The 12,177-nt window shown below is 34.9% G+C and overlaps 1 protein-coding gene across 16 annotated transcripts in view; it reads left to right on the top strand.

The window, feature by feature from the left end:
- PAM (peptidylglycine alpha-amidating monooxygenase) overlaps nt 1–12,177 on the top strand; it is a 138,881-nt gene that overhangs the window by 103,504 nt on the left and 23,200 nt on the right. For 12 of the 16 annotated variants that reach the window (XM_083817888.1, XM_083817889.1, XM_083817902.1 and 9 more), the window contains one exon: nt 8,625–8,930. The exons of the other annotated variants lie outside the window; for them this stretch is intronic. In XM_083817888.1, the coding sequence (XP_083674014.1) occupies nt 8,625–8,930 (306 nt within the window). The remainder of the gene's footprint in view (nt 1–8,624; nt 8,931–12,177) is intronic. 16 annotated transcript variants of the gene reach the window in all.

Raw genomic sequence — 12,177 nt, forward strand, 5'->3', positions numbered from 1 at the left:
TAAAACAAAAATCAAAGTTGATTTTTTGTTTCAGAAGGGTATGTGCATACACATGTATGTGTTACTTGCACATGTACTGTTGACAAAAGAGAAGGGGTTTTCATCTTATTTCTAATATTAATGTTTACTGTGATACTGGGGAAAAAAAAAAAAAAACGTTTTTGCTTGTGTCTGGCTTAGGGAATTTAGAAATTAGTACCAAAAAATACCTCATATCATTTGCCTCTTATGATGGAATCTGAAGTGGAAGTCACGGAAGTCATTCATTTGCTTTCAGAATTGGTGAATTGTACTGGCAACACATTTGGATTTTTTTTTCTCATCCCCCATTATTTTATGATTACTATGGACACAGGCTATTCCAGGAGCTCGAATGGTGAAATTCAATACAAGAGAATTCAAAATCTCTCTTTCTGAATGTCCCAGACAGAATAACCCCTTTGCACATTTGAGTGTGTTAACTGAAATCCCATTAAAATGTCCTACATTTAAACTAATATTTAAAATGATGTCAAAAAAAAAAAAAAAAAAACAGATATTAGATTTTATAAAGCAGGTCTTTAAGTCTGTGATCATGGAATCTTACCTGGTGGTAAGATCGGTTGTACAGAAGAACACTCCACTGGATTTCATTGTTTTAGAGGTTACAAATTACGTAGTGAGTGAAACAGGACAGTGTAAAGAGAAGAACGACTTCGTGATCTAATGCAATTTCATGCTATGTCATAAAATGGTCTTTTATTCCAGACTTTCATCTGTGTCTGGAATCATCTGCTGAATGATTCTAGGCAGCTAGGTACCCCTGTGAAGTCTGATTTCCTGCCTTGTTTTGCTAGTCTTCGAAGATGGACAAAACAAACAATTGAATCTGTCTTTCATATGGACAGCTCCTGCTGAAACTCAGTGTAGTTATGGTTTGAATACGTGATGTGAAATACAATGTTAAGTATCATGTAAATCAGTTTTTGAGATGTTTCTAGGTGGACGCCCAAAATTAATGGACACTAAATGGCAATTCTGGCTGGAATCTCTAGCAAAATAGTAGTAATTATGGATCCTAATTTGATGGGCAGGCTATGATAATGAAGTAAGTCAGTGTGTTTCATAAACAGAAATAATAGAACAGAAATGTTAAGGAGAAGTCTTTCTGTTCAGTTAAACACTTGTTCAGGGATGCTTGGGATATTCTTTGAATGAGGTTAAATGTCATAAATAGGGACTGCCCATTGATAGTATAACGGCAATTCTTTGGAAAAATAGCATACATCAGGTAAGAAAAATTGACATCATAATCCATACAAAATGGGAGATGAATTAAGGTTATGTATAATTCTGGTATTTATTACCTGTTGGATGCCTAACTGATCTTTAAATCATTTTCAGTTGTCGTAAGCTATAATCTCACATGCATGTGTGCACATCCACACATGGATAAATATTTTTTCCCAACATTTTTGTGACTCTGCTGGAAATATTTTGCTAGGTTGTAGCAGAATCTGTGAGTTGAGAAGTTCACTGTGGAGTATTCTGCTGTTTACTTGTACATTTCTATGAAATTTGTCACAATAAAAATATAGTAAACAAGGCTCTTTATACCTGGGATAGAAATTTATGATTTAAATGAAAGGAGAATTTACAGCTTTCCTCTTTCTGTCTTATCTCTGTTTTGTTTCCTTCTTATAAGAATGAAAAAGGGAGGAAATGCCTATGATTTCCTAGCAGACATGGGGTGAAAGGAAAAACAAAGCAGAATCAGCATGCAAGCAGATCCTTGATTTTTTCAAGTCATGAAGTAGCATGTTTCTGTGATATTACATAATGATAGTGTCAAACTGTAAGATCTGAGGTATGTTTATGCCAACACATGTACTCATAAGTTACATTCCTTTCTAAAATAAAGTTGTCATAGTTCACCTTAAAAGTTTACTTTTTCTAGCTTGTGTGGTGTTTTAAGAAAAGGGAGGAGTTCAGTATGGTAGATGGCTTAAGATTCTTGAGGTTGATGGAGAAAAGATGAGGTTTGGAAGAGAAGACAAATTTATTTTCCAGTATTGATGTGGGATGGAATAGAATGGATATGTTTTAGATTAAGGCCAAGTATTAGAGAAACTCTATATGTTTTTAGCCCTGGAATGTTTCTTTGGTGCACAGACATTAGATGAGGTCCCTTAAATAGGGAATAGCAATAAAAGTGTCTGAATTAAAGCTTGGAAGACAATGCTACTAAGAGGTACTAAGAGCAATATTTACAGTTAGAGAAGTAGAATTACAAAGATTAAAAATTTGCTTGTTGTTCCAGCACTAAAAGATCCTGCTGGAAGTTGTAAATAAAAGATGAGCCTCGAATTAGGTTAGAATAGGGTTATTCATAATCTTTGCAAAAGCATTTTCAGCACAGTAGAAAAGGGAGCATCAGATGTAAGCAAAAAATGGCAATTGGTATGGTTTGGCTACGTAAGCAGGAGAAGAATATGACAAGCATGAAAAGAAACCATTTTAAGTTGTCTGTTTCGGTCTTCACTGTTTGACACGTGGTTTATGTTCTTGAATTGCAGAGGGGCTTCGCTTAGGTATTTTCTGTAATGCCGAAAAAAATATTTATTAAACAGTGAACAGCTGCAAAACCTGGTTATGGTATCATTAACGTGTCTGAAGAATTGAAAATAGGCATTGTGTTAGTCTAGGAAGAGTTCACAGAAATGAATGCTGTTTTCATAGTTGTTCAAATAAAACTGTTGCACAAATATAAAACTCTCTAAAAAGAATACATTTTTTTATTCTGTGCAAAATGTTTCTGTCTTGTAATTTGCATATCTTGAAGAATGATGATCATAGATTTTAAATAAAAATGACCAAATAACAAGGATACTTAGGGATCCTTAAGAATATATATATATCCTGGTAATAACAGGCAGAAATTTGCCTTGCTATGCTGATATGCTCGTGAAGTTGAGGAAGCACTGTTTTGTCTGGAGAATGAACTGTGACCGGCTTGGGGTTTGAATATCAAGTTCCAACTTGCTGGGGAAGAAACCCCCATCTGTACTAAAGAATAGTCCTTAAGTGAAGGTTCTTCTATGTTTTCTCTAACACTTATCTCTGTCTTTGCCAGTTACACAATCTTTCAACCTAGTGACTTTATAAACTGCATTTTGTTTATAAACAAAACATCTATATATTAAAATATTTTGATGGCTGAATTGAAAACAAAGGAAGCCAGATTTACGTTGGAATAGTAGTAAAAGCCCTTCTTAGGAACATGCAGACATAGAGGAAAACAGGAAATTATGTAACTGTCAACAAAAGCTAATGATACTATTTTTTAACCTTTGCTTCCACCATTTTTCCTCTCTAATCTGCATTAAAATGGCTTGAGAGCAGAGGCAATTCCAGTTTTTCAACCATGCCAGTTTGGCTGTGCCCTAAGTGCACATCACCTAGGGCACAGTGATGGGGACCAACAACCTTTAGAGTAACTTAACAGTTTTCATTTCCTCATAGCTATCCCTTTGTCCTCCTCCCCTTCATACCCCTTCATAAAGAAACACCCTTATTTAATAGTTTTTAGTTCTCAGGAATCTTTCCAACACTTCCATCAAAACAGCAGATTAAATCAGAACGGTAGGACTTGTGAAAAATATTAGACTAGAAAACATTTTGAAAATTGTTTTGGATTGTTATGTCAAACTGTGTCCAATGTCACTTACTATAAATAAATAGACATCAGATTTTGCTCACTTCTGCACTTTCTATGCTTTTCTTCCCTCTTTTCTACCAGCAATGTTGTCTCATATATGTCTGTTAGAGCGGACTCACTAGCTTCATGTAGAAGCCAAAGAAAGCATGGTTAAACAGATACAGAAAATGAAACTTTTGCTTTAATAAATATTGATAAATATTTATTTGGAAGGCATTCAGTCATGAGGGCACAGTCATGAAGATGATAATGGCAGACAGATTTTGATTTCTTCATTGGTAAGATAGTTCTTCATCTAAAGAGTGCATTTCTCTGATACAACTATTGATATAGCACTTAGGCATTATTAGGCTGAGATTTAAGATGAGGCCATGTCATAGTTGGATTCCATACCATTTGGACCCTGATTTCATCACTTTCAAATAAAATAAAAAATAAAAAACAGTCACTATTTTTGCCAGACCAACAGGTTAAAGAGAAGCATTTTCCCGTAAGACAGAGACATGTATTTTCAGAATACACTAGGTTTTATTCAGAGATAATTTGGAAAACTAAATCTAACTATGAAGTTTTGTCTCTTACTGCAATCATACTAGGCTGAAACACTGGAGTTCAGAAGGACCATCATACTGGCTCCATAACAAATCAGACATACTCAAAAAGAGGTGACTTTCAATGCAAGCATTCACACTCCAGTTAAAACTAACTGAACTGCAGCATCACACAAATGAACTTTGCAGTAGCAGTCCCTTGTCAATGTAGATAAGCCATAGATAGGCTTTTGCTCTCAATTCCTTCAATTCTGATCATTTCCTGGCAAGATATCATTCTGCCAAAAGTCTTGGTGTTTGAAAGGTTGTATTTTCTACCCGTCTCTTAGCTTGATCTTGCAGTACCATGGCCAGATACTTCATACAGACCAGAAATTGGTACTTCCAACTGCGTGATGGTGTGAAGCTTAAGAACCATGGACAGAGACTGTTCTCTGAAAGTTGGGAAGATTGCAACGTAGAGGTGAAAAAAAGGAGACTGGTTTTAGTCATGGGCAGTTCAACACTATCAGGATTCTACCCCAGACCATTGTGGTCAACATACTAAACTGTTGTATTGTCTTCAACTAATCCAGCTCTACACCAAGGTCGAGTCAGGTTCTGTAAAAGAATTTGACTAGCATTGGACTGCCATAGAACTTAGGTTAAACTAATAGGGCTATGCTTTTGTGTCTTTTCATTCTGGAGGTGTTGGTCCAGCTTTGCTTCCTCCAGAACAGAATTAACTCCAGCTATTTGTAGCCAATTATCTTATACTGTATTACGTAGAGGGAAGTGTCCTGATAGATTAAGTGCGTGTAAGTATCCTCTCCGAAACTCACCTAATCAGCCAGCATCCCTGAGACTGGACTGAGTACTGGAAGAAAATAAATTATTCATGCTAGATTTCAGTTATTTCAACAAAAGCAAGTGATTCATGCAACCGTGTTGTCTTCAAGTCATTCTAAAGGTCAGGTTGTCTCATCTCAAACAAAACCAAACAAGTAACACAGTACATCTTGCTGGTGTTCCTTTCACACTGAATATCTTCAGGTAAGCAGCATCCTTCAACTGTTCCAGCTATTACATAACATGTAAAGCTGCAGCATGACCTCTTGCTTTGACATTTTCTGGATATTACTTCACAGAGAGCCAACTGTTAATCAGAGACAACATGAGTCTACTCTTTGTAAGTTATGTGTAGTAGATTCTGAATAACTTCTTAAAATGATGCTGCTTACAAGTTTACTGGAGTCTGCCTGTGGTTTATAACCAAAGCTGAGAAATCCTGGTTCCAGATAGTATGGGACTGTAATTCAAATGTGTGGAGTTCAGGGATTGGTTGGTTACACTGAGCAATTAGGAATGTTCTGTAGGAATCTACACACATTTTTTCTGCTTTGTAAATACTGTGAGCAGTGTAAAGTTGCCAAGAAACTGACAGAAGACTTCAGCCTGCTGTTTGTGCCAAGCATATAGAACTGTTGGGCAAATACATTATAAGCCTCATGGATGTCTTTTGGAACTTTAGGTATAGGGATTTCATATTTATTTTGTCAAAGAAACACATTTACTTAGGCTAAAGTTCACAGGTTCTGAGCAGCTGCATTTCACACTGCCTTCACTCTGTGAGGCACACCCTTTTCCATACGTTCAAACAGTTCCTGAATATTCATATACTGTTGTGGTTACAACACTGCTCTTTACTGAAAGCCTTTCAGGACAAGCTCATTTTGGGAAATATCTCGTCTATAGCCACTGATAATGACCTGTTCAACCTCCCTCACTCAGTACTCCAGTACTTGAAAAGTGCTTGAAAATTCTTAACATCTCTTATGATCAGTACTGGGAGTAAACTACGTCTGATCAATCTGTTTGAAGGTGAGTCCCTGATTGGTAGTTCCTGTGAAGTCCACGGGAATTCTCCCTGAAATCACCTTGTTCTCTCAGTTTTCCCTGGGCTTTTGTTGTTTCTAAGTTAGATTCCTCTTTTCTTCTTAGTTTTTGTAATCCACTGTATCCTATCTCGCAGCAGTCCTTTTGTAGTAAGAAAAGCTAGTTTTAGACAGGTAAACTGAAACTTTTTTTTTTACTTTTTTTTTTTAAGAAAGAAAAAGCAACAAGCACAATCTATTTTAGAGGGTGAGTTAATTGTTCTGTGTCAAACAGTACACATCAGAGGTAGAATGCAGTATCTTTGGCAGAAGCAGGAAGCTGGAGAACTTGTTTAAAATGAATGAGCATATGAATTATGAGTTAGGAAGCTGAAATCTTTAGACAAACTGTCACATGTTCTTATTGTGATGAACAATTACAAGCAATTAATCTGTTGAACTGACTGTTGATATGGAACTAGGAAAGAGCGAACTGGTCAGAGAGCACTAAAGGTGCTTTAAAAAGGTCTGCAGTTTAAAACACCACCAGGCTTGCTCATTTGGGGGAGACATGTCATAATTACGTTAAGAACACTGCTTTTGCCATTCTAACCTCACCTTTGGAAATGATTGCATATAAAATAGTTTTCTCATCTGCAGATCTCAATCCGTGGATAAAACCAAAACACTTGTATTACAAACTGTTTAATTTCTAAAATGGCGCAAAAATATAGTTAAAGACCATGAAAACTATTTTAATATCAAATGTTTCTCAAGTAAAAATTCCAGATGTGTTCCTATATCAGCACCAATTCCTGGATGCTTTTAGTGACTACAAAACTTGATTAACATAATTATAAAATTTTATCAGAATATATATGGTTTGTATCCAAAGCTATTATTATGTTATACTTCTGGAACATCTGGGTTTGTTCTGAATCAGTAGCTGAACTAGCTGAATGATGGTATGAAGGTTATGAGGCATACTAGCTTCATAATTATATTCGAAGCAAAGACTTCTTATTTTTTTCATATAGCTTAACATTTTTTTCTCTTACTTAATTTGCTTTGCTCATTTAATTTCATTGAAATTAGCCCTGTTACTTCAATGGTTATTTTCTGACAGAAGTTTTCACCTGGAATATTCCATTTGCATGGGCAAGGAATGGAAGGCTACTCAAAGTCATTGAATGAGGACTGTTTATAAACATGACAGATCTTCCTAAGGACATTTCCAAAAGCCAAAATTTCTGGGCTGCACATCATGGTTTCTGATTTTGTGTGATTTTTTGCGTGAAAGCTTTATTACTTTTAGTTTGCTTGTCTAAATAGTGCTTAATATACCCTGAAATCGGTATGAGATAATACACATTTTTAATAATGAGTGATTTGTACTTAAAATAAAATAAGTACACTTATTTGAATTAAATCTAAATGTGAGCTGAATGTCTCTTTCTACTCCAACGGTGTAACTGCAGTTTGTAATAGTTTCAGGCAGCCAAGATACGGGGTTAGTAAATTCAAACAAGTTGGGTACCTGCTGGTTAGTAGGGCATATACTGTTAACCTGCTGGTTAGTAGGCATGTCATGTCACCACTTTATTGAATCCTGCAAAAAGAATTGAGAATGGACTTCATCAAAAACAGTTCAGGTGGCTTGAATATTTTTTGAGGCAAGTTGTACATACGGCATTTGCATACTTAATTTCAGGTTGTATCCTTTGAGCTGTTGTTCTGGAATTTACTGAAATGCTTATCAGTTTCTAAGAAATCTGTAGTGATGACCGTGTTAAGCAACTTGAGAAAATACTGTTCCCTGCATTGCCAGCTGATATCATGGCTGATGGCTGTTACTGTTTGTAGGGAGAGGAAGGGCTGAACCCAAACCAAATTATTACATGAAAAATGTAGTGGACCACTCAGTGTTTCACTAGTCAGTCTTCTTTCAGCAGTATGCTATCTAGGATCCATTTGCAGTTGTAAAGGTTTGTTTTCTTTCAGCATAAGCTCCTTATGTGATGACAGATTTCAAAGGAATATATTTTGACATGCATCTATGTATACGATTGTCTTTATAAGTGAGTAAATTGATAAAACTGTGGAGTTTTTGCATCCCTATTATATAAAAACAGAATAATGCAGCAGTAGCCTGGCAAATCTAGATAATTGCATCATAAATATTCTTTCCTGAAATTATGCTCACCCTTTTTTTTTTCCTCCTCAAGAACATCTGCACAGAGGTAATGATTTTTTGATGCCAAAATGTCAGGTAAAAGTGGATTCTTGTATGTAAATGAAGATTATGATGATTTGACATTATCTTTTTATACCACAGACTTGGCTCATTCAGTTCCTGAGACACAGTTCACTCTAATGCTACAACTGACAACTGTTTGAATAGTTACGTTACATTGTGGTTTGCTGAAGTTCTCTAAAGCAATTTGATCTGTTATAATTGTTTTGTGTTTTTTGTTTGTTTGTTTTTTCCTTCCTTTCCTCTTATCTTTTCTCTTTTCTGTACAGGTGATTTCTATTCACTCCTTTCCAAGCTGCTAGGAGAAAGGGAAGATGTTGCTCATGTGCATAACCAAAACCCTACAGAAAAGGCAGAAACAGATCTTGTAGCTGAGATTGCTAATGTAGTCCAAAAGAAGGACCTTGCCAGAGAAATCACAAATCATGATGAGAGGGACAATACTATTCTTGTAAGAGACAGAATTCACAAATTTCACAGATTAGAGTCTACTTTGAGGCCACCAGAAAGCAGACATATCTCTTTACAACATCCTAAGCATGGTGAGGGAAGCTGGGATAAAGAACATACAGGAGGTGGGTTAGGGGTTAATTTTATACAGTGAAATGCAATGTAAGAGCTGTGATCCACATTAGCAAAATCTGAAGGGAATATCAATCGATGCTTGGAAGTATTTTACATAACAGCTTTCCTAATTATGGAAATATTCTGCCTTTCTTTTATAGCTGTTTCAGTGGTTTCTTTTCCCCCTGTATGTGAAGAAAGAATGTATACCAATAGCACAATACCAGTACTGTTTGGAATATAGAGTATTTTTTCCACTCTCAAGACTTGTACTTAATGATCTGATATCAATTATAAAGCATATCAATTATAAAACAAGCTAAACACGAGGATGTAGAAGTCAGGGAAGAAGGATTTTTTTTAATACAATTAACAACTTTGAAATGATCACTGGGATAACCTGTGTATTTTATGAGCTTTCTGATTTACCTTGGTTTGTCAGACACAAGATTTTATGAGGTTTATTGCTGTAATCCTATCGGCTGTTTTTCTCTCATTCTGAAAGAGTCATGAAAAATTATTCAGAAGAAAAACATTGTGCATATTCATTTCAAATTGGCTTTGGCTATCCTAATATTCTTGGGCTGGCTGTTTTATTGTACTAGGACTATGATTCATTCCCTTCAGGTTTCTATGACAGCAGAAACCGTGGAAGTGTTGCGTTTGTTTTACTTGCATTTTCGTCTGTGTGATACTGATTGTGTTTAGTCTTGCTAATGTGGAAAGCCAGATAATACAGTATGTGATAAGTATCTCATAAAAAAAAAAGATATGTATGCATGAAAGTCATCTGTATGCATAAGCTGTAGCAACACATGCTTGCTTTTATGTTGCAACCAATCAGCTTGATGTTTCCAAGTACTGTTGTATACAAATACTCATCATATGTCATCCATTTGATTTTTATTTCTGTTCAAAATGTGAACATGTAGTATCTCTGTTTACATGAGATTCTGTTGCAGTATTCAAATACAGCTCAATTCTGGGCTTGCATTTAACATAGAGCCAAAGATGAGGACTTTCCAACATGCTATTATATTAGTTGGTTAAATGAGAACCTATCAAACTATTGGCACATAAGCAAAAAAAACAGGCGGGATGTTATCATGTGCCTGACAAGTGATAATCATAAAAAATTCCATAGGCAATGCTGGAATCAAATGATTGGAAGGGTAGTGTGTGTGTATTTATGGAAAAAAAAAAAGATTGTTAACCTCATAATAATCACATGCGATGAGTAGGGAGGAAAAAGGTTAAGAAAATTGTTTCTTTTTTAACTGATTCAGAAGAGGGAGTGTCAGTGAATTGAATAAATACCTAAGTTGCAACACCGTATGGCATGAATTCTGAATTGTTTGCTCTGCTACTTTAGTAGTTATATATTCATCTGGTTGGAGTTTGTTGGTGGTGTGATAATAAATGGACTTCGAAATGACTCAAGGCTAAGATACAGCAAAAAGCAAAACTGAAATGATCTTAGCATTCTTTTCCAATGTTTCTGATACTAACTACAGAAATTCTGAACTTCAGAAGCTATCAGCGCCATCTTTTGGCAAAAGAACTTGTATTGCAAAAAAAATCTTCAAGTATATGTTTAAATTCTGTTTGGGGACTTTACATATTAAAAGAACACAAACCTTCTTCTCTAACAGATTTTCATTTAAAGGAGGAAGGAGTGGAATGTAAAGTGGTTTTATGTTGTCTTGATTTAATTTTAAAAAATAATTGCACCCATCATAAAATTCTTTGTTAAATCGAATTAAAAAAAAAAAAGACTGTGACTTGTGTTAAATAACAGTATTAACTTCATTGAACTATTTAGCAATTACCAGAATTCCGAAAGTTTAATATTTTTAGTCTTACAAATCCTCATTTTTTTTTAACGTGTAACAGACCTGAAATAGCAAGCAAACAATACATTAAGATCATTATAAATATTGTGTTCATAACTTTATACTGCTTATAACCTTCCTGCACTGTGTTATATTACCACCCTGTCACTAGTCAAGAAAGTTGTTCAGCATCACTGCAACTGGTACAATTATACCTTCTAATTACAGCAAGCAGTATAATTTTCCAAGTTTTAAAACTCGTTTTATGGTGCTTATTTACATATGTCAAAATATAAATGACTACTCTGATGGCAGGGAGTAAATGCAGCATGAATAAAATTTGTAAAGTTAAGAACAAAAAAAAGCTGCTAGGGATTTTTGGACAGTAAGTTGCAATTTTACTAATAAATAGGGGCTTTAGTCTTTCACTTGTAGGAAGATTAAAATCTGAATTGCATGTTGTAATGCTATTTAATTCTTAAGAGTTTTATTGAATCAAATGAATTACTCTAAATTACAATATGGAAGATCTGATCCTTCAGTTTAGAAATCTCATTTACAACAAAAGCAATCATTGTATATCTATATACTAGAAAAAGTAACTTTAATTTGTTTTAATAGGGAAATGTAATTGTCTTTGGTTTAGTATGTAACTGGTCTATGGACTACTTAGTTCTGCAGGGAATTAATAACCAGTCTTAGATATATGAATATATGATATATAAATTTAGTAAGTAAGCTTTTGTAAAAAGTTAATTCCCTTAGGATACACCTTTGTAGAAGGACTTTCAGTGTGAAACCTGTAAATGGACAAGAAAAAATAACAGTAAACCAATTCTGAAAAACTGTAAGAAGATCCAAAGGTTGTGTAGAGGCTGGAGTTCTTGTGATTAGACTATATTTCACTGTTTATTTGATGTTTAGACTTGATGATTCTGAAGGGTGCTTCCGATCTAAATGATTCTATGATTTTATTGTTTTCATCTGTGAGAAATCTTTTTGTCCTTTAAAAGTAACTATAAAAATTGTGTATTTTGCATGCCTTTTTGGAAACTGAATTTTACAAAGGACAAAATACAGGCTTTCTGTATTGAGACTTTTAGCTTTTCTATCTTTTTTGGAAAAGTCTCAATGACCAAGGGGCACTGAAACATTAGATGTACGTAAGTTTTATGCAGGCTAACTTTGAGCAACTGATGAAGCAGACACTGGATTTCTGTCCTTTTATTCCTTTCAAAATCCTGGTGTCCTGGTACAGGTGAACATATCTGGTATTGCACCTGCTGCTACCAACTAAACAGTACAGAAGTACTGTGGTTTTTATGAATATGTGTAATTTTATTTTTATCAACAGTTCCTCTCTTAGTTTGGAACTTTTTTCACCTAAAACTGCTATAGTAAAATTTCTTGGTTTTGAATTTTCTGG

The sequence above is a fragment of the Anser anser genome, assembly GCF_964211835.1.
Source record: "Anser anser genome assembly, chromosome: Z".
Taxonomy (NCBI): domain Eukaryota; kingdom Metazoa; phylum Chordata; class Aves; order Anseriformes; family Anatidae; genus Anser; species Anser anser.